The 26,767-nt window shown below is 48.1% G+C and overlaps 1 protein-coding gene across 4 annotated transcripts; it reads left to right on the plus strand.

The window, feature by feature from the left end:
* The first annotated feature begins 192 nt into the window (after positions 1 to 192).
* tpst1 (tyrosylprotein sulfotransferase 1) lies at positions 193 to 26,748 on the plus strand. Of its 4 annotated transcripts, none has more exons than XM_023845419.2 (7): positions 193 to 486; positions 8,822 to 9,791; positions 15,341 to 15,539; positions 24,278 to 24,328; positions 25,269 to 25,333; positions 25,987 to 26,026; positions 26,245 to 26,748. In XM_023845419.2, the coding sequence occupies exons 2-5, from the start codon at positions 8,953 to 8,955 to the stop codon at positions 25,302 to 25,304; spliced, it is 1,125 nt and encodes a 374-aa protein (XP_023701187.1). In that variant the 5' UTR covers positions 193 to 486; positions 8,822 to 8,952; the 3' UTR covers positions 25,305 to 25,333; positions 25,987 to 26,026; positions 26,245 to 26,748. The 4 variants fall into 4 exon arrangements, with proteins under 4 accessions (XP_023701187.1, XP_023701177.1, XP_023701191.1 ...); XM_023845409.2 differs by lacking the exon at positions 193 to 486 and adding an exon at positions 3,782 to 4,068; XM_072701444.1 differs by lacking the exon at positions 193 to 486 and adding an exon at positions 4,167 to 4,237.
* Positions 26,749 to 26,767: the final 19 nt, after the last annotated feature.

Consider the following 26,767-nt stretch of genomic DNA (forward strand, 5'->3'; position numbering starts at 1 on the left):
TCAGTGGGACCAAACAATAGCCTTTTCTGTGCCTCCTACAGTATGTGCAGAGTTCAAGCTTGACCGTTTTCAGTTGATATTTCTGTCCTCATTCTTTTTTGTGAGTTCAAGTGTGGAGACACTATCTCTAAAGATGAGCAGATCCCCTCCTAACTCCAAGCTCATGTGAACGTCATGGTCTTGGAATGTTTCTCAAAATTTTAACAGTCCTCTTACCAATGAGCAGCTGAATGCTTCCTATGTAGGACCTCATTCGTTGATATTTTAACACTGTCACGGATGTAAGCATTGTGCATTTCTTGACTTTTTCAACAATTCTCGCTAAGGCATTGTAGAAGTATAGAAATAGTTTGGCTGGGAGGCTTCAAGAACTGATGGCTACGGACAACCACGTTTCTGAGCTGAGGCTAACAGAGGAGGTGGGGCTGCCATTACCGCAGCTCACGTAAATCACGGACACCTCACACTGGCCAAGATTCTCCTAAGGTTTGTAATCCTCAGAAGATATTCTACAAACAAAAGGATGCCGCAATGAATTGTGTTTATTTTCCCATAACGTGAACTGTGGTTTCTACTTTGTCGTCAAACATATGAGGAAACAATCCCATAACTGATACTGAGCAAGTCTGGTGTTAAGTTTACATAATATAATAAAAGTGTTTCACAATGACGGTCAAAGGCGGCGGTGTGATACAAGATGTTGATCCCACTGCCGTCTTTCTCGCCTGTGCCCTATCTTCTTATTAGACATTTTTAATGAAATCTATTTCCTGTACAGCAGCAGAGCAAAGTCATCCTGAATTATTACTTAATGGTTGTTAATACGTTATGTCTTGTTTCTTATACAAACATAAATCCTCTTTTCACAATCTGAGGTTAGGCAACTGTGCATTTCACTGCACATCGTACCGAGTATAATTGTGTACGTCCCTTTTTACTTTATAAACTAAACCGTTTTCACACCAAAGCATGTAAGAGATCCTCGTGGCTGTATCATAAATATGCGCTTAAATACTCACATGTAAATGTTTCTCCTGTTACATTTCGGAAGCGCGTTGTGGTGAATTAAAAACTGCATTGAAATCGGTTGATTTAGATTTTGGTTGTTCAGTCCATAACTTTTTTTGAAATGTTATTATCTTCATCGGCTGTGGCATAACTATTCTAATTCAGAAGCAGCTGCCGAGAACAGAGTTCAGAAAAACATGCCAGAAAGATTGCTGCTGTTTGCATAGTTCGCCTGACTGGTATTCGCATTGCGTGTGAAAGGAAAAAACATGTTGTACAGGTCACGCAAAAAGAAAAATCTTAAAAATGTACTTAGCTTCCACAGCTTGATGTACCTGTTAATCTACCTTCGATTGTCAGTCATGGGCTTTTACAATACAATGGAAATAATGAGTTGATGGGAACCACGGTCGGGCATCGCGCCGCTCTGTGACTGCAGCCCTGGGGGACAACGCGGCCCCGGCGCCAATCCGGCAGGAATCCACTTAATCCCCCAGTACAGCCCAGCACCACGCCGAACGGCCACTTGCCTTGCCTATGAAGCACGAATGAGTTAGATATCAAAAACGGGGTTCAAAATAGCAGCACATTTCAGCTACACAACTTCATAGGGCGCCTTCCGAAAACGAGTGTTTTACGCAGGTGTTGTACAGGTGTTACGGTATCCCTGCAGTGAAATGCATCCCATGTCGGGAGCGCGCACAGCTTCCTTTCTGTCCGTCTAAACGAACTACAGAAATAGGAAATTATCTTTGCACATTTTTAAAAAGTATATCACTCTTTCACATCGCGAAACATGCATGTAATACCCATATGGTAATGGGATAAATGTGATAAAATATGCCATTACATGTAAACGATGAGCCCCGAACGAGAACATCTTATTTATTTACTAGTCTAAACTAGGTCGAAACTCATTCGTTTACTAGTCTATGACCCAGGTGGTCCTTGGTTTTATTCACAAACAAGAACATTACACAATATGATTTCTTATACACATTTAGTAACCTAGCTGATTTATTTTTCTCCACATTTAAGATATTTTTTGGTACAATGATCTGAAAAAAGCAAAACAAAAAGATGTTTTTTATATCACCTACCTGCTAGGAGATGAATTTCCCTTTTCTAATCTTATTCTGTCATGAAAAGTTGTTCACAATCAACACACTGAACGAACTATACATGGTTATGATAAATACGATATCACTGTAGCGCGCGGGGGGTGCATTTCCCGGCAGCTTACTTGTATAACTTTTAAGAAACTTGCGCAATAACTGTCCTCATGGTACCTTTCAGAGTTGGCTCTGATGACTGATGTGTTGGTCCACTGTGTGCATTTATGAAAAGCATTTAATGAGAAGATCAACTGACAGTAAGATGCGGGAGTGGGTTGCATTTTATGCATAATGGTACGCACCTCTTTCAAAACTAGCTGCACTGAAATTGAATCTATTAAGTTTGCTCGGATAAAGATCTTGCTCCACGTGTGTATTATCAAAACATTTTATGATATGATAACCTGAGAGAAAGATCCAGAGAGGGTGCATTTACAACAGCACATATGCCAGGAAATGCACCTCCTTTAAATTCTGGCTTTTGATACTACATAAATGGCACTTCCTCAGACAGTATGTTTTGGTCTACTGTGTGTACTATCAAAAGCATTTTATGATATAATCACCTGATCCAAAGATGCAAGGGGATTCCTTTAAAAGCATCCCCCTGCACTCTGTTTATAGCTGAAACAGAGTGCCATCGTTTTTCTCACCACTGTGAAGACTTACTGTGCTTATTGATCCCGTATAAGGGTCAGTAATAGTTACAGCATTTCATTTCCTTATTTGGACTATCCCATATAATAAGAGATGAATGGCAATCATAGAATCTTATTGCTTTAAAAATTTATACTACTACTACTACTACTACAACTACTACTACTACTACACTCAATTTATATCCCGCTTTTCTCATACCCATAGTCGCTTTACATACATGTACAAGAATAAAAAAGAAATAAATGAAAAAAGAATGAAAAATAATTATAGTTATACAATGATTGAGATAAGGTCATAGGCTATATAAAAGAACCTGGCCTATGCTAAATTAAATTAAACGTTTTATGGTAAAGGCCTATGGTAACGTTTTCCTTAAAGTGTGATTAAAATATCATCTTCGACATTGATTCCATCCAACCATTTTCTGAAACCACTTGTCCTATTCATGGTCGAGGGAGCCTATCCCGGACACCACGGGCGCAAGGTATAGGGAATAATCCAGGATGGGGCACCAACCACAGGGCACACTCACCCTCACTCACACACACACACACACACACACACACACGCGCGCACACACACGCGCACACACACACACACAACTATGGGCAATTAGGGAACTCAGCATGGGTGGGGGAAACCGGAGTACTGGGAGGAAATCCCAGGACGACACGGGGAGAACATGGGAACTCCACACACATACAGACATGGCAGAAACTCGAACCCTGGTCCCAAAGGTGTGAGACAACAGTGCCATCTCCTGCACCACCGTGCTGCCCCGCAAGGCGTTTTCTAACTTCTTTATCAGACACAACTGAACGAAAAACAAACCGTTTTCCAATTTCCCCTTTACGAAAAGCGTCTTTATGCAGTGCTGGCCTGTCTGTGTCTTTAAAAAGCATCGCATCCGCACGGTTTGGCTCCTCCCCACCAACCACTAAGAGCCAATCGACTTCTCCGAGGCGACTCCCCCCCCCCTCCAGAGTTTGTATGCGACGCTTCTTATTTTTTCGCCTCGGCGTTAGCGGTCCAATAGCAGTCGGTTCCGTTGATGCGCGAGCGAGCTAGAGAGCGAGCGGTGACGCGCGCGCTGTGATGTGACCGGACAGCGCTCTCCAAAGCGGCGTCTGTCTCTGTTTCTGCACTTCTTCCTTCCTCTTCTTCGGTTTGTACAGGGACATCGGACTCGGCGCGAACATCACGACGACGGGAATGTGCGGGCAGGGGCGTTCAGGACGCCGGGATCGCCAGCTTGTTCCCTAATACCCGGATCTGCGTTAAGTTGGTGGGTAGTGCGGTTCATGGCTTCCTTTTTTTTTTTTTTACCCCCGCCCCCCCCCCCAAAAAAACGCGCTTTGTTGTTCGTGTCGGGTTGGTGACGGACGGACCGGCAGGCTGTTACCTCCAGGCAGCTTCTCGCTGCAGGGTGATCCGCGGTGCTCCCAGTTTCTGAGGTACTATTTGGCGTTTCGGCTCCCGGTGTCGTTTCCGCAAGGTCGCGGCGGCGGCATCTCAGTTGGCGGCTCCACATCCACACGTGTCAGCGGCGCTGATTCATTCCCCTCTCGTCAGGCTCGGTACACTCTGACGGACGTATGGATGTTGGTCGCCCATCGTTAGTCAGTGTACCCAAGCCCTGGCTTCTTGCAGTACTTACAGACTTACTATTCCGCACTATTAAGCCTGTGTGTTTCCCCTTGAGCACCGAGATCGCATCTCAGTGTATTCTGTGGTTTCCTCGATGTCCGCACACGTCTGTTACATTTAAATGCTTTATACATTTAACTGATAAATAATACATTAAGATGATAAAACGTCGCCTGTGCCAGTGTTTGTCCGCAGAGCGACGCCGGGATCGCTGACACCATGCAGGATGATATCTTTGCAGCGATCTGTCTGATTAATAGTACGGAAGTCACGTCGTATGGATGCATACATTTATCTCACACACCAAGTCGCCTTACATCAAGGTTTCAGCGTTAATTGGCGCCAGTGCACTGAACACTGTTCCCCTAATATCCAGCATATTTATTTCTAGCATGTTTGAGTCATCGCTTGGAGAGCGTATTTTTCTTCTCAGTGCATCGGGACACGTTTTTGTCTTTTTGTAAATGCTGGACAGCTGCCCTTGCAGGTGGTCTGCAGGCAGGGTATGATCAGAGTGTGTATTTTGCCCTGGTTGCGTGCGGCTCTGGTTTTGTAGGATGAGATGCGGGAGTCTTTTTTTTTTCCATTTCCTATGCATTTTCATGTCCTACATGAATTGGAGTGGGGTTATAAGAAATGCTTTATGTAATCTTCCGTTTCAAACTTCCTTCTCTTTTCACTGCTGGTGTCTGTTTACAATGTTTTTGATGGTTCACCAGCAACAAAGAGGTCCAGTAAACGCCCACGTTTAGCATGCATGAGTACCTTCACAGGCTACGTCTCAAATTCATTAGAAAGTGATCTGATTTTGTTTTTATTGTAAAATCTCTCTGGCATATTAACCTGCAAATGTTTAGCTTTTTTGGCCATTTCCTCCTTAGCTTCATAACTGAATGCATCTTTATTTAGATCATTCATTTAGTCATTCAGAAAACTACCAATTGCACTAAGAATTTAATGTGCATTGTTTCAAGTAGTTTTTGTCTACTTCCATTTGTTCTGACCTGATCCAGACAAAATGTTTTCCTGATGTTACAAAATCGCAGGTGCATCTCATCCTGTTCTCTGCGTCGGCTCGGATGGGTGGGCGGCATTTTTGCTGAGGTCTGGTCTTAAAAGAAGAAGCTTCTCAACATGCAGCTGTGGAGCATTTTAACTGCACTCTGTGGCCTATATCTGTTTCTAAATAGTGAAGCACTAGTTCCTGTAGTTGTGTATATGTCAGCTAACTGCCAGTGTCACCGGCAGTGAAGGAGCTTCCCGTGTTACTTGAAATCTGCTGTGAAACCTCAGACATTTTTAATGCAATCTTTGGTGCTTCCTCTGTGGTGCTGTATGGTGTTTTTTTATTAGCCATCGTCATGTTGCCTGACTGCAGAACCAAATCCCTTGCGCACGTGGTCCATGGTGCTGGCTGGTGGCCTGCAATGCTGTGCTCAGATTGCGAGTGAATGGTCTCACTTTGGCTCACTCAGAAATCGAGGTGCCACTTGGCATTAGAGAGGTCCTAGCTAATGGGCTACTCAGGAGCTGACCTCTGGTGGCACGTTAAACCGCTCAGGCCACTAAGCTCATTTTTAAGGATGGAAATGGCGGGTAACACGATCTTAAAATGCGCCAGATACATCAGTTGCAGTCGGTCTGGGTGACGCATTCTGCTTGTTTGCAGTGAATATTCGTGAAATTGTTTCAGAGATTGCAGAGCTGGGAACTGAGTCCCGTGAGCCACACACACCGGTGAAATCGGATCACTGGCAGTTGAAGCTCTTGCCACTGTCTCACAGGAGCCTTGACTGTGTCCCATGAAGCTCACGTCTCCCTTGATGCGTTTGTGCTTCTGTCATGGGACTGCCGCCATCTGCTAGACATTGCGGTATTACAGAATGACCAATGGGAAGGAGCCTCAAGAGATGTTAGTTTCAGCCTTGAAATTTAGTTGTTCTTAAGTTGATGCTTAAGATTAGCCAAAAGCTTGTGATTGGGTGGGGTGTTGATGTTTTAGTTTGAGAGCTCCTGAGTTTTTGAAATTGGGAAAAAAAAATTCACAAATTGAGAAGGGTATATAATACATTTAAAGTGACTTTTTTTGTTGTTGTTCCTTTGTAACTAAATTTGTGATGAATCTTTGAGTAACTTGTAATCTTTTTTACCCTGTTCCTAACCCTATGTCAGCTGACCGATAATTCGCTCAAAGCCCCACTGAGTGATCAAAGGTTGCCGGTTGATTCGCAGTGTGTACAGAATCCTCTGCCTGGCTGGCTTAACTCCTCCCAGCCCCTGTTGATGGCTGTTTGGCAACACTGGTCAGTCAGACTGCTCTTGCCTCTCCACGTCTCCCGGGAATGATGGCTGACTGTGTGGTCTGGAGTCAGCGGCCCACTGGGGGTCATCTTCAGCATTTCACTGTCTTTTGGACACCTGCTTGGCCCACCTCTGTCCACGAGAGAGTATTTTGAAGTAATACATAAAAGAATGTCCCTCAGTCAACAAAGCCTCATAAATGCATGCTTTTAAAAAAAAAAATATATTCCCCTGTGCTGGGAGTGGAACTGTCCTCTGTGAACCCCTTCTGTAAATGAGAGTGTTGACATTACGACCCCCCCCCACCCCCATCAGCGGTTAGGTTTCAAGCTGCAGCCCTGAGAGGGATGACAAACGGATCAATGTGACGGTGTGGGGGGAGGCTGGCCTGTAACTCAATATAAGAAGATCTATTAATTTAATGCAAACATTCATTCGAGCGGCGCGAGGTGTAAGCCGACCCTGGAGAGAGGTGGCAGGCATGCTCTGCGTCCGGCCCGGTGCGCGGGAATCCCTCGACACTCCGCGGTGCGTCCGCATGACACGAACATCACCTTCCGCTGCTTGTCCACAGTTGTCTCCTGTGAAAGTCAAAAGGCCTCCTTTATCTCTTAGGAATAGCCCTGCTAATCATTTTTTTAATGACTCGTTTCAGTTTTCTTTTCCAAGAAGCAGGGAAATATACCATGAAGAGTTGTAGAGTGTCAGATGTCCATCCGAAGGGTTTGCATGGACAGGAGCGCTGAGATGCCAGGCGGCTGCATTTTCTCCATAAGGCTTTCATCTGAACTGAGGAATCGCTCTTTATTTAAGTCACCTTTGCAGCTGACCCGCCCCCTCTGTTGTATCTGAACGCTTCTTCCTCAAACCCACAGTCGAGAGACGGGAGCCGCTTGTCTGCCTGTCTCAAGGTGTGTGGGCGTTATCCTCAGCTGCCTCCCACCATCCCCGCCATTGCTGAATAACAATGCATCATGAATGCGGCCTGCCAACCCCCCCCCCCAGCACTCTAGTCTGACGCCCCCTGCTGCCTGTCGCAACAGGGTACCACCTGCTTTAAACCTGAGAGGCCTTCCCAGTTTCCCCCAGCGAGAGAGCAATAATGCAGGGAGGGGGCCTGCGTAGGGGCGGGGTGCTTGCTGTGCTGCCAGTGGATGCCTCCTGGGGTGTTCTCGTCGAGTAGGCCTCTGTGGGCTGCCTCTGATCTTTTACATATGGGAGTTGCATAAGCGCTTCATGTCTCGAGGCCGCGGCACGTACAGACACGCTGTTGCGCTTCCTCAGCAGAGCAGCCCCGTTACGCTGCTCTTTGTTTTCTGTAATTGTACACGGATAATGATGCTGTTCATCCAGTAGCCTGTGGCTAACCGCTCTCCCGTCCCTCGGCTTACCGGTTCCTGCGTTCCTGTAGTCAGCTTGAGCCGCGTCACCGCAGCAGGGCTGCAGTCAGGGAGCAGGGTGGGGGCATGAGCCGGCCAGTAGCTCTGCAGATGGCTACGGGTTCCTCCTACCGCTATGTAGATTTGCCTGAGCTGAACAAACTGGCTCTCGGAAGTGTGAAGGTGGCCTGTCCAAGGGGAGGGTCCTGCTGCGTCCAGGCAGCAGCGTGGGTGGGAGGCCTGGGACACGGTGCCAGGGCCACGCGGTGGGGATTCACTCGGCGTGTCTGCAGGGTACCGGAGACAGGCTGCCCTTAACGCAGGAGTTGTGCTGCGCCTTGGAAAATGAGACACTGAGAGGTATTCATCGTACTTCTGCTGTCAGTTGTGTGTGTGTGCGGATCTCCGTTCAGATCACCACAGTAGAAAAAGAGAGATGTTTGTTGCGGAAAAGGGTTGCCGTCGCCAGCAGCTCTCCAGCTTAAGGGACCGGCCTGTGTGATTGGGGGTGTCTGTCATATGTCAGCTGAGCCGTGAGTGAGCTGTGTCCTGTCTGTCCTCTGCAGCCCCAGCTTTCTGCAGTGCTGGGCTCGCTCCCTCGTGCCAGGCCCAGCTCAGGCCAGATGCCCTTTTTGGTCAGGCGCAGGGAAATGCAGGGGGAGGATGACGGCTTGGTTTTTTTTCTGAATTTTTTTTTTTTTGTATTTGCAGGCCTCATGGAGCTGGGGGCTCGGCGGCGGCTGGACACAGAGGAACACGGCCATCACTCGGCCCCCGGCGGTTGCCCTTGAAGGGGGGGGACCCTCTGATTTTCGATTCCTTCCCTCGCCACGACCCCGACCATGATCGGGAAGCTGAAACATAACCTCCTGGTGGCCTGCTTGGTCATCAGCTCCATCACCGTCTTCTACCTGGGGCGGCATGCCATGGAGTGCCACCACCGCATCGAGGAGCGGGCCCGTCCAGGCGGCTCCAGCTTACTGCACGCCACGCTGCGCTCGGGCCAGAACCTGAGCTCCGGCGCCGCCGCCTACAACAAGGACATGCCACTGATCTTCATTGGGGGCGTCCCCCGCAGCGGCACCACGCTGATGCGCGCCATGCTGGACGCCCACCCTGACGTGCGCTGCGGCGAGGAGACGCGCGTCATCCCTCGCATCCTGGCCATGAAGCAGATGTGGAGCCGCTCGGGCCGCGAGAAGATGCGGCTGGATGAGGCCGGCGTCACTGACGAGGTCTTAGACTCGGCCATGCAGGCCTTCCTGCTGGAGATCATTGTCAAGCACGGGGAGCCAGCAACCTACCTGTGCAACAAGGACCCCTTCGCCCTCAAGTCCCTTAACTACCTGGCCAAGATCTTCCCCCACGCCAAGTTCATCCTCATGATTCGGGACGGCCGGGCCTCCGTCCATTCCATGATCTCACGCAAGGTGACCATCGCTGGCTTTGACCTGGGCAGCTACCGGGACTGCTTGACCAAGTGGAATCGGGCCATTGAGACCATGTACACGCAGTGCTTGGAGGCGGCCGACAAATGCCTGCCCATGCACTATGAGCAGCTAGTGCTGCACCCCGAGAAGTGGATGAGGACACTGCTGAGGTTCCTCGACATCCCCTGGAACGACGCTGTCCTGCATCACGAGGAGCTGATTGGGAAGGCGGGCGGTGTGTCACTCTCCAAGTAAGTACCAATACCTCGGGCCTCGAGGGGCTGAACTCCAATGTACCTGCCTGGGTCGCGTCCTGTAGCTGAGGTTGGTTTTCAGACAGGACCTCGAGGCCTGGGCACCACAGTGACACCCCATGCCCTTGTGTTTGAGGCTGCCTCCTTCACCGCTTCCCTCCACTCTGGTGTGCCGGTGAAGGAGGAACCACTATGTTCCTTGGCTGGTGCTGCTAATGCGCTCCCACAGGCACTCCATGAGCTCAAAGGAAGAGCTCTGTCCTTTGGCTAAAATAGTCTTGTTTACAAGGCGGTATTTTTTTTATTTCTCATTTTCCCCTCCCAGCTGGTGAGCAGCAGAGGGAATGAGTCTAGTTGGCCGCAGCTCTGTGCAGAAGCTGAGCCGAGCGGCACCGTGCCTGCATTCGTGGCGCAAGGAACGACCCGTCTGTCGCATTCGGGGGTGGGGGAGGGGGTGGTAAATAAACAGAGCAGAGGAAACATTGACAGCACAGAACACGGGGGATACTGCAGCCCTTTCCTGTTTTGGTGACTGCTGGGGTGATTAATTGGGCTCCTGTTTCTTGGTTGGGGGTTGAGGGTAAGGTCATCTGGGCCGCCTGGGCCGGGGGTGGTTCATGAAACCCGCTCTCACCTCAACTTGTGTTCTGTGAGCATGAAAAGCCTGCAGGCAAGTCCGTTCAAATTCCCAACATCGTCAGCCTTGCATGCCAAGTTGTAATGACTCTGAAATGCGTAAGGTCACCTTTTGAAATCCCCTTCCAGTCAGCCTTGGGTCCTTATCTACTCCTTGCCAGCTCTTTCTCCTGCAGTGCTAACGGAAAGCTTTCAGTTCGCCTGAGTATTGGGCTGCCCCCACCCACTTGCTGCCCCTTCATCATCATTGAAGATTGTGAGGCTCCCCTGTATCTGTTTCTAATAAAATCAGCAGAGAAACAAGTCGTGGTGAAAGGAATAGAGATCGGGGATAGGGATAGGGTTAGGGTTGGGGGCGGGTCTCTCCAAGTCACACGACCACATTCTACTGGAACTGCTATCATGTCACAGGTATTCTGGCTTCTTTCGCTTAATTCTTGAAGGCGGGAGCTGCAGATTTTAGGTTTAAATCGTAGAGGAAGAAAATGACACGAAATTCATCTTCCAGTTGGAAAGAGGCAGCTCACTCATTTACTTTAGTGTCACTCATAAGATTTCCTTTGTCAGGATGATTTATCCAAACAGATCCACACTTTTATGGGCAGGACAATGGGCTCTGGCATCATGGCAGCGTGGGACAATCTGAGAGTGGGAGGGCGGTGGCAGCACATCACCAAAGACGTGCGCAACACGAGTTTTCCACGTCGCTAGTGTTACGCTGTTGGTGATTTTGGGCCCCATGGCCACCCGCGAATGTGGCCTGCTGCTCTTGTGAATCTGTGTGCTGCACATAAACCCCCCCTCTGCCTGCGGATATAAAGAGGTCATTAATTTAGGGATTTCTGTGAATCAGTTGTGCATCCCCCCCCCCCTCCCCCCCACCCCACCATGAGCAGAGTTGTGTCACACAGCCCCTCTCTAGGTGTCATACACAGGAGACACTTGCGTCCTTTGCTCCATTTATTACCCCTAAATACCCGCAGAGGAGCATCTTATGGTGCTTCTCAGGAAGCATGACTGTATGATTCATGGCCCTGGAATAAATGCGAGCGTGCAGATATACATGCAGGCATGCTGATGCTCGCTGGAAATGTCACACATCCTCTTTTTCCATCCTAATCTGCTGGTGTGTTATGGACCGAAGCATTCTTTGTTAGATGGCCATAACGGAGCATAGCTGTGGGCCTGCTCATGGCGTCCAGCGACTGTGTCACTTCTGTACTTGCGTTTACCTGGGAGCTTTGATTGGTTGTTTTCTGAAGCGGTGAGAGTTGTTCCTGTAAGAGTGCCGTCCTGTATTTGTCTCTATTGAGCATATTGATCTCAGTGAATCTCAGCCAAGCTGCAGACATCCTGTTGGTGACAGTAAGTACTGCAGCTCATGCTTCACCAAGTTGCCTGAACGCTTGGCTCCAGCTGTTGAGGAACATGGCCAGTGGTGTTCAGTGGGGCCTGACTTAGCGCTGCGTTCCTGTACTGCCTCCTTGCGGGGCTTTAGCGGTGCCTTCTGCTCACTTCTGCTAAGCTGATGGGTGAGTTGAAGGTCTCCCCCCTGCTGGTTGGATATTGCTGTGTTCTTTTCAACACCTTGTTTGTTGGAGAGGCAGTTGGTGGAGGTAAAGGTGAGGCACTTGCCAGGAGAGGGGGCCCTAACGTGCCGCCTGCCCCCCCCCCCCCCGTGCCAGGAGAGGGCCGTAACCCTTTCCCTGTGTGAGTAGCTGCCTGTACCATCTTGGTAGAGATCAGCTGGGGTTCTCCTAATGCATAAATAAGCACCAGTATGGCTTTGGAGGGAGTCTGCTTTCCAGTACCTTCTAATGGTCTCAGAGCCTCACCCATCTTTTTCAGTGTGCTTTAGTATTGAGCTTTTGTCCCCCAGAGTGCCAGCTGTACATTATATCTGTCCCCAGGTACCTGGCAGGGCAGTCATTTTTCTACTTAGAGACGTAGCTGATCAGGTCCTTATCCCTGTGGCTCTATCAGCGTGTAGTGGGGCAGCCCATTAACATCAATTACATGCCCTGGATTTAGGCGACTGTAACCAGGAGCTGTAAGCATTACTTAGGGAGCCGGTGTGGGGAAGGGGCCTTCTCACGCTTCTCTGCTATGCCTCCCATTGGAAAAGAGAGTGGGCTGCCCATGAATTATTGACAAACGGCCAACAGGGCTTAAGTGCTTCTCCGCGGAAGGCTGTTCTTGTGGCTTTCTGCGTTTCCCCCTCTTTTGTGTTTGTGTGGAACCAAGACGGGGGGAAGTGAAAGAACAAGCCCAGGTTTCTTTGACTAAAGCCCCGTGGAAGCTGGAGGAGGAGCCGGCAACGAGGATGACTGCTCTGGAACAGGCGTGCTTTTGTTCAGCGAGGCGCCCTAACCCGCTGTCCTTTCTGGTGTTTACTTCACCTGCCGGTGAAGCTCACCGCTCTTTAAACCTGTAAACAGAATTATCATGTGCTCAGCCCTTTTAAGCAAGCAAACACACTCACCAGCCCTGCGAAGAGAGACCTTGTCCTTCTGAATTTGTTTTGATGGTTCAGTAGTCAATGGAGAAGGAGGATTGACCCAAAAATGAAGCTGTCTGAATTATGGGGATATAACAGTGGTGAGGGGTACCGGCATTTGCTGAGTGGGGAGCTCCTCTTTTCCGTCATGTAAGGATTCTGTCTTGGATGCCCCAGATGGCTGCTTGTTTTTCAAAATAATTAAATAAAGATACAGTAATATTTTACAGCAGTGGTGGTTATGAGTAATCATTGGATAGTTACTGTCTTAAAAAATGACTCCCCTATCCTAGAACAATAAGATTACCCTCAGTTAATTTTGGAGAACTCTCCTGGTTTATAGGAGAGTAAGTGGATTGTTACGGTGAATTTCTGTGCCGCATGGATTGAGTTGGACAAACTCAGCGATGCGGGAAGTTCTTTAGAAGGCTTGGTTCAGAGAGGTAGTAGCATGCTGACTTACGGCAGCTAGCACTGTTATCTGTCCCTTACAGTTTGAGGTTTGAATCCCTCCTGCTCTGTGTGTGTGTGTGTGTCTGTGTGTGTGTCTGTGTGTGTGTGTGTGTGTGTCTGTGTCCACCAAACCCAAGAACACACAGTCAAGTAAACTGGTGATTCTAACTTGCCCTGCTCTGACCTGACAGTGTGTATGAACACTCATTTGTACTGGCACGTGTGCCTGTGAGAGAGCGTGGATTGATTGTGATTTCGAGGTCAGCTCCGGCCAAGACTGCGACACATGACGGTGGCTTAGAGGCCCTCGTGCTGCACGATGGGGGATGGGGGGGGATCCTTCAACAGGCATCAGAAGTGATGCTTTCTGGTTCCTTCTGTTGGTTGCGCTTCTAGTACAGGCTGCATTTCAGATGCGGGATGCTCAGTATGCTGCTGTTGGGGGTAGACAATGCTCTCTGGCTGTGCGTCACCCACGTGTGCCTGTCTTTGCCAGGGATGAACATCCACTGGCTGCTGCTCTTGTTTTTCTGTAGCCTCGCCACAATAAGATTGGCTGTTTCCCATCGCTGTTTACCTTTGGAGGGCTTTAGCTTGTATAGGTTTTTGTTTGTTGTTTTAACATGTCATCAATCTAAATATTTCTTCAGTCGAGTCACTTGACGTTTCCTTCTTCACCCGGAGGTGGTTAGACGTTTATGAAAAGCTGGAAGACCTGCAGATCCTGTGGGCCTAACCCTAACCTTGAGAGTCGTAGGCGTTGATGAGCTGATCTCGGGTGTTATCTGTAGCAGCTTTCGAAACTACTAATCAAACTACTACTAATCAACCCCAATCGTTTTACATGACGGGGATTTTTGCAGATGCTGTCTGGTGCTTTTTGGCTGAGCATGGTTCAGGGGGGCTCTTAGGAAGCCAGCCATAAGGGATGAGTAATGCCCTCTCCATGCTGAGGGCCTGTTCAGGTTCCTCACGATGTAAATCTTGTATCAGTTGAATGGCTTCTTCATCCTTGTCTTTCCCGAAAAGAGGCCCGCCAGCCTGATGCATTCACCACTTGCTTTTTTAATATTTTATTTTGGGACATAAATAATTTAATCTGCATGACATAATGCTTCATCCACTTCTAACATCTTCTCAAAACTTCTGCGGCTTACCATGGAAGTCCTGAATGCTGCCCGAGCGTGTCTGTCCTGCGCTCCGTGTTTTAGGATCGAGCGTACTTGAGTACTTCTGTTATTACTGGTAGGTAGAGAGGCTGCCTCCCACACAGGAAAAAGCAAAAGTGCATTTCCAGTGATTTGCTAATTTGCTTGTGTGCCAGTTTTCATGAGCAGGGATTTAAAAATGTATTTATTCGTAATGTGTTTTATCTCGGCACTCACAGGTGCCAGGAAGCTGCCTGGCATGGTGCTGGGGGCGTTAACAGGGGGCAACTGGGAGGGGCTGACCCAACAACCCCATGAGTATTGTTGAGAGGCTCATTTGAACTGTTAATGACTACCCAGACTGCTGGAACTAGGGCTGGGCAATTCATTGAATTTTAATTTGTTACGATTTTGGTTTCCAATAATTAGTAAAACAAAATAAAGGGGAAAACAATTATTGTGCTGAATTTCATTTTGCACCCCTTTCCAGCCCCTTCTTTAATTTGTTTTTGTGTTTGAATTATATTTACAGTTCAAGGAGACCCACTGTTAAAAAAACCATGTTCAAAGAGTGCATGATATTTTCAAAGTCAATGAGTTATCGTGTTAAATAATCGTGATCTCAGTATTGACCAAAATAATCGTGATCTCAGTATTGACCAAAATAATCGTGATTATTTTTGCCGTACTCGAGCAGCCATAGCTGGAAGCCTTAGGAGCTTGCCGAGATGGGAGGATGAGTAGTTGGCCATACTCTCTGAGGGACAAAAACAGTACAGCAGATTCTGAAGAAGCCCCTCCTTCTCTTGCAGGGTGGAGAGGTCCACGGACCAGGTGATTAAGCCCGTCAATGTAGAGGCCCTCTCCAAGTGGGTGGGCAAGATTCCGCCAGACGTGCTGCGGGACATGCCGGTCATAGCCCCCATGCTGTCCCGCCTGGGCTATGACCCACATGCCAATCCTCCCAACTACGGGAGGCCAGACCCCAGAGTCTTGGACAACACAAGAAGGGTGAGTGTGTTCCTTTATTCTGATGAACATGATGTACTTATTCTGATAGTAAAGTACATACCATTCCACCCATTCTTAAAAAGCCCACAATCTGCCATAAAGTAAGTATTTCAGAGAAGCTCTGGTATTAATTTTAAAGGCAATAGAACATCCCCCCCTTTCTTTCCTGAAATATATCAGAATTTATGGAGACCTTTGCATATAAAATCCTATAGTCAATAGATGATGCTGCCTTTGTATTTTTCTTGTTATTTGAGCACTTTAGGAAAACAAGACAGCAGTGTCCTCAGAAATGGTCTTGTTTCTTGTATGAGAACATGACAGGGTTTTATTCTCTGAGTAACCTGTGAAATCACTGCTGAGAATCGGCCTGAACATCGCACTACATGGCTTAGTGGTTATGAGACACGCTTATGCTGTAACGCTAACATTTGATCGCTCACCACGGCTCACAGGCGGTTGTTACGAAATAACACGTTATATTAGCTCTAAGATCAAATTGGCTAATGGTGCAGAGGTCCTCTCCTAGACTGGGGAAATGCTTCATACATCCAATACAGTACAATGCAGTACAGTGGTAAATGGTAAGAGAGCAGTAAATCATCAGCTTACACTGTATGGTCCTACAGGGGACACTTGTATTAATCACACTGTGTTCCAGTGCATTGAGTGGTTGTAGGATATCAGTCTGGCCTTGGATTTCGTGATCTAGTGGCACTTATGTGATGGTTTTAGGTTTTAATTAAAGCTACTTTAAACATGGCGAGGCCACTTAACTTACACTGTGATGAATATTTATCAGTCATGTTCATCGTCATTATTAATGAAGCAAAACGGTCAAATGAGATGTGGGTGTCAAGGAATGGTGTGGATCAGCAGTGACTCCAGTGTGAAGCATTCCCAAGCTGACCACGGAGCCAAAAAAAACACTGCAACACGGACCCCCACTGAGTTCTTTCTGCCTGTCGGGAGAAGTTGAGTGGAAATAGTTGTGGAAATAGGGGGTGTATTAATAACCTCTGGAGATGATGGTCTGAAGAGAAATGCAGTTCTCTGGCTGCTGCTAGTTATTGAAACTCTTACTTAGTTTGTGTCTTTGCCGGGCTGGGGGATGCTTGGTATGTGTGAAATTCTCTCTCAGGCTACTAACTTTCTGATGGAAATGTTGATTTAACCTGTGAAATTGTCCTCCATTCAAACCTGAACTATGATCCCGAGAAGCTCCTCTGTTGTTTCTAGCAGCTGAATTCTTTTGAGTTGTCTGGCTTATATAGGATTTGACTGTTTGACCATTAAGCACTGATGAAAACATCCTGGGGCATTTCACCAAGGATCAGTTTCGCATTCGGGTCATAGAATCCGTGGGTGAATTTGTATGGTCATGATTTTTCACAGTATCCCTGATCGGGCATTAGAAAATGGGGGAATGGAAAAGCCAGGGTTAGTTCAGCTGCCTGATATTAGTTTAACACTCTGCTTAGCAGAACAAGGACAGACCTGGACAGAAACTTTGCAAGGTTGATCGAAGTGGTATTTTGACATGAAGGTTGTTGGCCTTGGTCTCCATGATGGCCGACTCCTATTTTCACTTCAAGCTATAGTGGTGCTCTGCACATCTGTGGGACATTAGCCCCACCCCCATGCTTTGATTGTTTGCAGCTGCCGTGTCCCTCCATTTGTCTCCAGTGCAAACTCCCTCTGCATGTGTAGCAGTGAAGGGCTTCAGTGCAGCCATGTCCTCAGATGATCTACCAGCTTTACAGTTTAAATATTTGCCCTCAGGACCTGGTGCATGATTGTGTCATACTTATAAAGAGCTGTCAGAGCACAGAGCAAGTTCACCATGTCTGTCTTTCCAGCGTGGTTAAATGAGGGTGAACCAGAGTGAACAAGGCTGGATTCATTTCACTGGGGGGTTTTGGCTCCAAGACAGGCAGCAGTTGCTTGCTTTTAAATTACTAGTAACTGTAGCTCCCAACTGCAGACCAACTGCAGTCAGATTGGATATTGGCAGATTTTCCTTATTGGCTGAAGGTGAGGTGGTAGAGGTGTAGTGGGACACAAAATTCACAATTCAGTACAACCCTCCAGTTTTGAGTTCATGGTTTTGTGCAATTCTGGTACAGCAGGGAAAGCAGAATTTATTTTTAAATATTTTTTAAAACGGCAAACACTATTAGAAACAAAACCAAAGGTAATGTCTTTGTTGCCATATCTGAATAAGATGATGGATAAAAATAAAAAAATATGATCATAAGACAATCATAATGAACTCAATCCCATCTAAATCCTGTTCGCTATGACTAAGTGGTCGCATATAAAATTAAAGGAACACTTTTTAATCAGAGTATAGCATCAAGTAAATGAAACTTCTGGGATATTGACATGGTCAGTTAAGTAGCAGAGGGGGTTGTTAATCAGTTTCAGCTGCTTTGCTGTTAATGAAATTAACAACAGGTGCACTAGAGGGGCAACAATGACCCCCAAAACAGGAATAGTTCAACAGGTGGAGGTCACTGACATTTTTCCCTCCTCCTCTTTTCTGACTGTTTTTTCACTAGTTTTGCATTTGGCTACAATCAGTGTCACTACTGGTAGCATGAGGTGATACCTGCACCCTACAGCGGTTGCACAGCACAGTCCAACTCCTCCAGGATGGCGCATCAATATGTGCCAATTGCCAGAAGGTTTGTTGTGTCTCCCAGCACAGTCTCAAGGGCATGGAGGTGATTCCAGGAGACAGGCAGTTACTCCAGGAGAGCCCTACAAAATGACCTCCAGCAGGCCACTGGTGTGAATGTCTCTGACCAAACAATCAGAAACAGACTTCATGAGGATAGCCTGAGGGCCCGACGTCCTCTAGTGAACCCTGTGCTTACTGCCCGGCACTGTGGACCTCGATTGGCATTTGCCATAGAATATCAGAATTGGCAGGTCTGCACTGGCACCCTGTGCTTTTCACAGATGAGAGCAGGTTCACACTGAGAACATGTGACAGATGTGAAAGGGTCTGGAGAAGCTGGCTGTGGAGAACGTTATGCTGCCTGTAACATTATTCAGCATGACTGGTTTGGTGGTGGGTCAGTGAAGGTCTGGGGAGGCATATCCATGGAGGGACACACAGACCTCTACAGGCTAGACATTAGGTATTGGGATGAAATCCTTGGACCCATTGTCAGACCCTATGCTGGTGCAGTGGGTCCTGGGTTCCTCCTGGTGCTTGACAATGCCTGGCCTCATGTGGCGAGAGTATGCAGGCAGTTCCTGGAGGATGAAGGGATTGATATGATTGACTGGCCCCCAACGCTCGCCTGACCTAAATCCAATTCGAGCACCTCTGGGACATTACTGTATGTGTTGGTCCATCCGACACCGCCAGGTTGCACTTCAGACTGTCCAGGAGCTCAGTGATGCCCTGGTCCAGATCAGGGAGGAGATCCCCCAGGACACCATCCGTCATCTCATTAGGAGGATGCCCCGACATTGTCAGGCATGCATACAAGCACATAGGGGGCCATACAAACTACTGAGCATGATTTTGAGTTGCTGCAATGAAATTTTGGCAAAATTGACTAACCTATATATAAACACCCCTACAGCTGTATATATTGGTCTGAATTACCTGGTAAAAACTCCTCCCTGTGGTTTTTAACTTGGAGAAGTAGTTTCTGCCTTGCTCAGGTGATGTTGTCTCAAATGGGCTAGCATGTTGGATGTGCTTCCAGCAACATGTCCGAGTTCGGTGTAATAGAACCAAGACACATTCTTAATCTTATTAACTACTCTCTGTCACGCCAGTGTTAATTAGGAAACCAAATGTTCTCAAACTGCTGATTATGCCTGACTAACCAGCATTAGCAATAACCAACTCACAACCACAATTCGCATAATGGTTTCCGTGTTCAGCATCTGTTTGTAAATTTAGATTCCGCCTGTGTCAATAAATATATATTTGTTTCCTTGTCTGTACCAAAGCAGAAATTATTTACCTAACTCATGACACATACATATACTGTTAGTCTGACTAGGTGGTTGTTTCCTGGCTTAACTCAGCCAAAATCTTGGCGTAATCACAAATTATGCAGTATATAGCTAATCGTGGATCACTGGACATTAAGGATTGTAGCAAGAAACTCTTCATTTCAGGTAGGAAACTGAGTACTTCTGGAGAAATCTCAGCGAAAAGATAGTTTGTAGAAGCCAAATTAAATGCACAGTTTTTACTAAGAACAGCTGTTCCAAGTAAACCACTGCCGTTTTTTCCACGCTTAACAAGGTTACTGTTAAGCATCTTGACGAGAGGGAAAGCGCACAGCTTACCACCCTGTGCCAAAGAGTCCTCCTCGAACCCTGATTGAACACTGAATAGAGTGTAGTTAGTACTGTGCTTGTGGTTTGGAGAAACCGTCATTCCGTCCACTGTCCATCTCTTAAGGAACGAGGTCAAGTGCTTCTTGAAGGTAGGCTGAAATAGACTTTGTTTCCAGGGCAACCCAACTGCAAGGCTTGTCATCGTTATGAGGATCACTGGCCCATTTATGGAGTAACAGGGATGCTGGATAGATTTCTAAAAGATTTCCAGACCTCAAAACTTAAAGGCTGTATTATCATCGAAAACATTATTAATACATTTACTTAGGTACACGGTGCTGACTCTCAAATACTGATTTCTCTCTCTCTATTATGAAATTATTCATGCTAAGTATTGAGGCGGAGGGGTCTTTGCTGGCGTATTTGTGTTCAGAAATGCGTGCAGTTGATTTTGCCAGTGGGTCTTTTCGTCATCGAATGAACTGGAGGATCTGGTTCGCTGGTGGAGAGGTTGTTTCCACCGCGCCCATTCCCTCCAGCACATGTGGACTGTAAACAATGTTCCCCACGTGGTAAGGCGGGGCCTCAAGCCCAGGGGCCCTGCCAGGTCATGTCGGTGCTGTCAGTGCCTCGCACATCGTAGCTAATGCTAACGCCCTCAGTCTCCATCACATTGGCGAAACTGCCTCCGGCGCGGCTTGTAAATGAACTGGGTTGGTGTTTATAGCCTTTTGTATCCGTGTATGAAAACAAATCCAGACTGTGGTTATAACTCTTCAGCCATCCCTCTCATTGGTCAGAAATGGAGCCATCGGCTGCGGTGTGCTGTAAATGAGGGGTGTCCTGGATGTGCTCCAGACCCCAAATCGATCCCTATTAAGTGACTTTGCAGTTCTTCTGATTGCCTGTGAGAAATTGATATTTAGATCAATGAGTCTTTGGCTGCTGCAGTAATGCCCGTAAGCTCATAAAGGGCTTTGTTTTGGTCTTATTGCATTAACCGAGTGTGGAATGGAGCCTGTCCAGGGTGGAATGAGACCCGAATAGGATGCCGAAGCAACCGTAATCACAAAGACTCATCATTGTCGTCATCGTGTAATATTCCGTAGAACGCTTTAGGTGACATCAATCGACGAATGAAATTTAGCCCTATGAAATGAACAGCGGTTACTCGCACATCACAGTGATTCATCCTGGTCTCGGCTGAGATGTCCAGCGCTTCTCCTCATCTCCTGAAAGGGCTGTTGCGTAACATTCACCCCCCGCAGGCTGGACGGTGCTGGTTTGAGCGAGGCAGATGGCGAGCGAGCAACATGGAGCCCATGTGAGCATGCATCTGATTGCTATCCTGATCGCGCCCGTCGCTGTGCTGCTTCCTCTTCCCCCTACTGCATCATGCTTTGTCATGATTAGACTGCATGTGTAGGACCGGTATGTGATTTATAGCACTGTTGGCCATACAGCAACACTAATGCCTCTGTTTAAATAAGCTAAAGCTCCTATATGCTGAGAAGGAAGTTATTCAAATATATTGTGGAAAGAATTTAAATTTATTATTGTGTGTCCAGGAAGTGCCCATGGGGCAGGCCTACTTGAAACGCACGGATGGGTCAAAACTTTTAGGGTGAAGTTAGGACTGGGAGAGGTGGCCACACTCTTGGCCCATGAGAACAATATTTAGGGCTCAGTCTGTGTGCATCTGAGGAGCCGGTGCTGAACCTCGGCTTGGCCTCCCTCCCCCCTCCCTTTAAAACGGGTTCAGCACATCATGCAGTTACAGTGGGGTCTGATATGCCCCAACCTTCCATTTCTCTGTCACTGGGAGGCAGATTTAAGGCGGAGTCTAAGCTAAGTCTGCTTGATGCGTGGGCTCATGCTGTGGGCTTGGACTCCAGCCGATCACCAGAGAGGAAGGTGGGAAAGCTCCCCCCGAGATGCAGTCGGCTGGCCAAGATCACTCGAAATCGGAATCGAAAAGATGGTGATCGGCGAAATGTGCTGGCAACTTCCCAGCCAGCGAATGACATGGATCCTGAGAAGAGAGTAACCTGGGGATCCCACCCCCTCAAATCAACCCCCCCCCCCCCAGGATCCCCGATCTGCAGTACCTGATGGGGAGCAGAGAGCAGAGCTGGCTGTACTGCAGAAGCATTGAAGGTTTGCTCAGGAAATAAAAGCCATACGCAACTTGCGTGTTAAAATTAATTCCGCTCTGGCTCCCAACCCCCAAATCCTCAAGTCCCCTGTGATTCTCCTCTGAAGCTTTTTCTTTCTTCAGGCCTGGAATGAATCTTTGAGCTCTGAAAACTGAGAGTATGGAACTGAACCCTGGGATTCTGTATTGTGTTGGATCGTCCTGGGGTGAGGCAGTCGACTTCTGGATGCCTATTAGTTACTGGGCTGTGCAAGTAAACCACATACTAAAAGTATGATGGCGGTTTTTAATGCGACCAGGTAATGTAATACACTGTTTGAATGTGACGGTGGCTGCTTTCAGGCGTTTGGGTTCGTGCTCACAGCTGCCTTTTTGTTCTGCCATAACTGCACGGTGCTAAAAGCTCTGCTTCATTTCCTGTTTTGTAAATCCTACCATGAGTTAGCATAGCATTTACCCAGGTAATTGGATGCCTAATAGGTTATTAAGTGAGTTAAGATGCTGAACACCTTGGCTGGACTGCCATGACCCCCCCCCCCCCCCCCCCTCTGTTTCCTTTCCTTTAAACTTGTTGCCCCGGTGGCCTCCTCTGGTGTCCTTGGGTCTGATGTGATGTTTGGTATCTGTGAGGACCAGGGAGGTGCCACTGGGTGTCTGTGAGGACCAGGGAGGTGCTGTCCCGCAGGGTGGGGTTCTTTTAATGGCACTGCCTTCCGCCTGAGGTGCTGAGAATTTGAGGGGGTTCTGTCTGTTTTGGCTTGTGGGTAGAACCTGTGTGGTTCAGTGCTGTCCTCACAGTGCTCCTGTTCAGTAATTATTCATGATGAAGCGGGGAGCTTGTGGCTCGGTGCTGTCCTTGGAGTCCTCCTGTTTGGGTCTCTTCATGATGAGGTGGAGAGCCTGTCTCGGTGCTGTCCTCCTCTTTGGGTCTCTTCATGATGAGGTGGAGAGCCTGTCTCGGTGCTGTCCTCCTCTTTGGGTCTCTTCATGATGAGGTGGAGAGCCTGTCTCGGTGCTGTCCTCCTCTTTGGGTCTCTTCATGATGAGGTGGAGAGCCTGTCTCGGTGCTGTCCTCGGAGTCCTCCTGTTTGGGTCTCTTCATGATGAGGTGGAGAGCCTGTCCCGTTGCTGTCCTCGGAGTCCTCCTGTTTGGGTCTCTTCATGATGAGGTGGAGAGCCTGTCTCGGTGCTGTCCTCGGAGTCCTCCTCTTTGGGTCTCTTCATGATGAGGTGGAGAGCCTGTCTCGGTGCTGTCCTCGGAGTCCTCCTCTTTGGGTCTCTTCATGATGAGGTGGAGAGCCTGTCTCGGTGCTGTCCTCGGAGTCCTGTTTGGGTCTCTTCATGATGAGGTGGAGAGCCTGTCTCGGTGCTGTCCTCCTCTTTGGGTCTCTTCATGATGAGGTGGAGAGCCTGTCTCGGTGCTGTCCTCGGAGTCCTCCTGTTTGGGTCTCTTCATGATGAGGTGGAGAGCCTGTCTCGGTGCTGTCCTCGGAGTCCTCCTGTTTGGGTCTCTTCATGATGAGGTGGAGAGCCTGTCCCGTTGCTGTCCTCGGAGTCCTCCTGTTTGGGTCTCTTCATGATGAGGTGGAGAGCCTGTCCCGTTGCTGTCCTCGGAGTCCTCCTGTTTGGGTCTCTTCATGATGAGGTGGAGAGCCTGTCTCGGTGCTGTCCTCGGAGTCCTCCTGTTTGGGTCTCTTCATGATGAGGTGGAGAGCCTGTCTCGGTGCTGTCCTCGGAGTCCTCCTGTTTGGGTCTCTTCATGATGAGGTGGAGAGCCTGTCTCGGTGCTGTCCTCGGAGTCCTCCTGTTTGGGTCTCTTCATGATGAGGTGGAGAGCCTGTCTCGGTGCTGTCCTCGGAGTCCTCCTGTTTGGGTCTCTTCATGATGAGGTGGAGAGCCTGTCTCGGTGCTGTCCTCGGAGTCCTCCTGTTTGGGTCTCTTCATGATGAGGTGGAGAGCCTGTCTCGGTGCTGTCCTCGGAGTCCTCCTGTTTGGGTCTCTTCATGATGAGGTGGAGAGCCTGTCTCGGTGCTGTCCTCGGAGTCCTCCTCTTTGGGTCTCTTCATGATGAGGTGGAGAGCCTGTCTCGGTGCTGTCCTCGGAGTCCTCCTCTTTGGGTCTCTTCATGATGAGGTGGAGAGCCTGTCCCGTTGCTGTCCTCGGAGTCGTCCTATTTGGGTCTCTTCATGATGAGGTGGAGAGCCTGTCTCGGTGCTGTCCTCGGAGTCCTCCTCTTTGGTGCCGCTTCTAAAACCACTGCTTTGTTTTTCAGGTCTTTAAAGGTGAATTTCAGCTACCTGATTTTCTAAAAGAACAACCACAGGTACAGTAGCTGTTCTGCCTGTTGTTCTACACACCCCACCCCCAAATGAACTGCATTTTGTTTCTTTGATTTTTGGTGGCGTTCGCTGCTGTTCCTGCTCATTTCTGCCTTTTCCCGATCCTGTTAGCACTGCTGATGAATGGCTCTTCCCCTTGTTCTCTGGTCTAGCCTGGCCCTGCTTACGTTCATATTTTGGAATGCATCCTATCATGCTAGTGGCTACTTTTGAAGTCTCATTTTTCGTATTCCTTTCCGAAGATGGAAAGCACTCGGTCTCCTTGATGGAAGAATATCGCCCTCTATTGGCTAATGGCAGCAAGTGGCTGATTTTGCAGTCGTCTTTCCTGTGTTGCCTCGATACACAATTCTCATGTCATGACACTTTTTGAAAGAGTAACTGGCCGCTGTACAGAGAGCCTGTCCTTGCTGCCTAAGTCACTGAAGGGCGGCAGTTGGGTGCCCCCCCCCCCACTTGGGAATGCAGTGACTCTTGGGGTGGCACTAGCACTCCCCATCCTCCTCTACCATCATATGGATGCTGGTTATGCTGGGAACGTGGGGTGGGGTGGAGTGGGTATACCTTCTATATCCCATGACCTGTATTGCACCTCTGCGCTGCTCCTCTAGGGGGTTCCCCAGGTTTCTGAACAACTATTTTACCCAGGAAAACAATCCAGGAAAACAATCCATTTTTAATATTGCTGTACTTATGCTAATTAATATTGGTATTGAAGCGCAGCACAGGTTCATTTTGTCAACATATATATTTAGGTGTCAGACATTCTGCACTTTGAGCAGATCTTTCCAGCCCACTATAGGTGGGAGGTGGGATGGGGGTTTACCCGTCTGAGCTCAAAGGCTGAAGAGTCAGGAACTTGGTCCTAGTTCTGTTCTCTCCTGCTGTTGCCATGCTTTTTGACCCCGCCCTTGTCGTCTGCAGATCCCAAAGTCTCCAGAGAAGACCAATCCCAGTTAAGAGGAAGCAGAGGGTCCCTCTGGATGCCGGTGAGACTCGTCCTTGGTCATGTCAACATGGGGGAGGGGGGGTTGTACTAGATTCAGAAAATCTTGGCACGAGAGTTTTGCACAGTGCTTATTATCCCAGAATAAATTAGCTGTAGGCTGATGTGTAGCACGAGAAGATTTGTCAAGTGTTGCTGCATTAAAATGTGGTTGATCCATCACAAATTGGCATAAGGATTTCTTTGTAATGTCTGTGCTGGATTCTGGGGCTTTTCATTCAACATACAGGTCTCAGTCACTGGCTGGGGCCCGTGGGCCGTGTGTAACACCTCTGACAGCCGGCTTGTCATTTCCATCTGAGAATTTATTTCCTTTGGTTAGAATTTTATTTGCTTGTGGAAAAATTCATCTTTCAACCATGTCTAGTACAGGATCCAGGGGGTGGCCTGGAGTTCGTCTAGCTGGGATGGCTACACCCAGAACCTTCTGAGGGCAGCTCCCCGATCCTTCATGCCAGCCGAGCAGCATTAGGGGTCACCCTTTGGGTCCCTGTAACCCCAGCTTTTTGGCCTGGCTAATTAAATTTTTTCGCTGTGCAAAATGGAGGATAACCAACAAGCAAACTTACCTGCTGCCTTGTAGAATTCCTGAAGGATGTTCTGCAATCTGTCATTAGTGTTTGTGTTCTGTTTCAGGCTCCAGTGAGGATTTGGGACATGCAGCTCTCTCTCTGTGGTAGGTGCCGTTCCTGTCTGTCACTTGTTATGCAGCGATGGGCAGTTAAGACAAGCAGAAGCTGGGGAGACTGATTGGGCCGTAATGATGATGATGGGGGGGGGGGGTCTCCGTTCCTCGTGTTACCCAAGCAGAATCTGAAAAGAGCTACGTGTTGGATGTTCTTCACTGTCCATGTACTGATCCCTGCTTTGTGTGTGTTGCATGCTGTGTTTCAGGGTGGGGAAGAACGGGAAGATCTGGTCAGGAGGGCTCTTGGACACCTGTTGCTCTCCTTTCTACTGGGGACATTTTACAACCCCCCCCTACCCCCACTCTCCCGAAAGATATTTGGGCCCAAAGCCCCCCCCCTCCCCCCCACTAGAGACCTGCTCTGGCCTTTGATGTTGTACTGTACTTTCACAACCTGCAGCCTAAGAATGTCATTGCTGTTTTTTTTTTTTTGGTCACATCACTCATTTTTATTTCTCTGTACAAATCAGTGATTGTTATGAGAGCAGTGACTTTAAATACAAAGAAGGTATTTATGGAAGAAGATTTAGCTTTTTAAAGATTCAGTATCTATTTTAATTTTTCATGCCTTTCTAATAGTGGAATTCCATGGATGCTGATATCAGTTTCGGGGTTTTGGCCACGTAAAAAAAAAAAACATTTTTGTAACCGCTGTCCACCCTGAAGTGACCTTTTTGTATATGAGAAACATAATAAATGAATTCATCAAAGGTGGTGCTTATTTGGTGT

Source organism: Paramormyrops kingsleyae, chromosome 17, assembly GCF_048594095.1.
Source record: "Paramormyrops kingsleyae isolate MSU_618 chromosome 17, PKINGS_0.4, whole genome shotgun sequence".
Classification (NCBI taxonomy): domain Eukaryota; kingdom Metazoa; phylum Chordata; class Actinopteri; order Osteoglossiformes; family Mormyridae; genus Paramormyrops; species Paramormyrops kingsleyae.

Excerpts from the sequence above, each read along its gene's own strand:
- tpst1 (XM_023845419.2), top strand. The coding sequence starts at position 8,953 with ATGATCGGGAAGCTGAAACATAACCTCCTGGTGGCCTGCTTGGTCATC. Across the intron at positions 9,792-15,340 it reads GGCGGTGTGTCACTCTCCAA|GGTGGAGAGGTCCACGGACC; the intron begins GTAAGTACCAAT and ends CTTCTCTTGCAG. Across the intron at positions 24,329-25,268 it reads TTCTAAAAGAACAACCACAG|ATCCCAAAGTCTCCAGAGAA; the intron begins GTACAGTAGCTG and ends TGTCGTCTGCAG.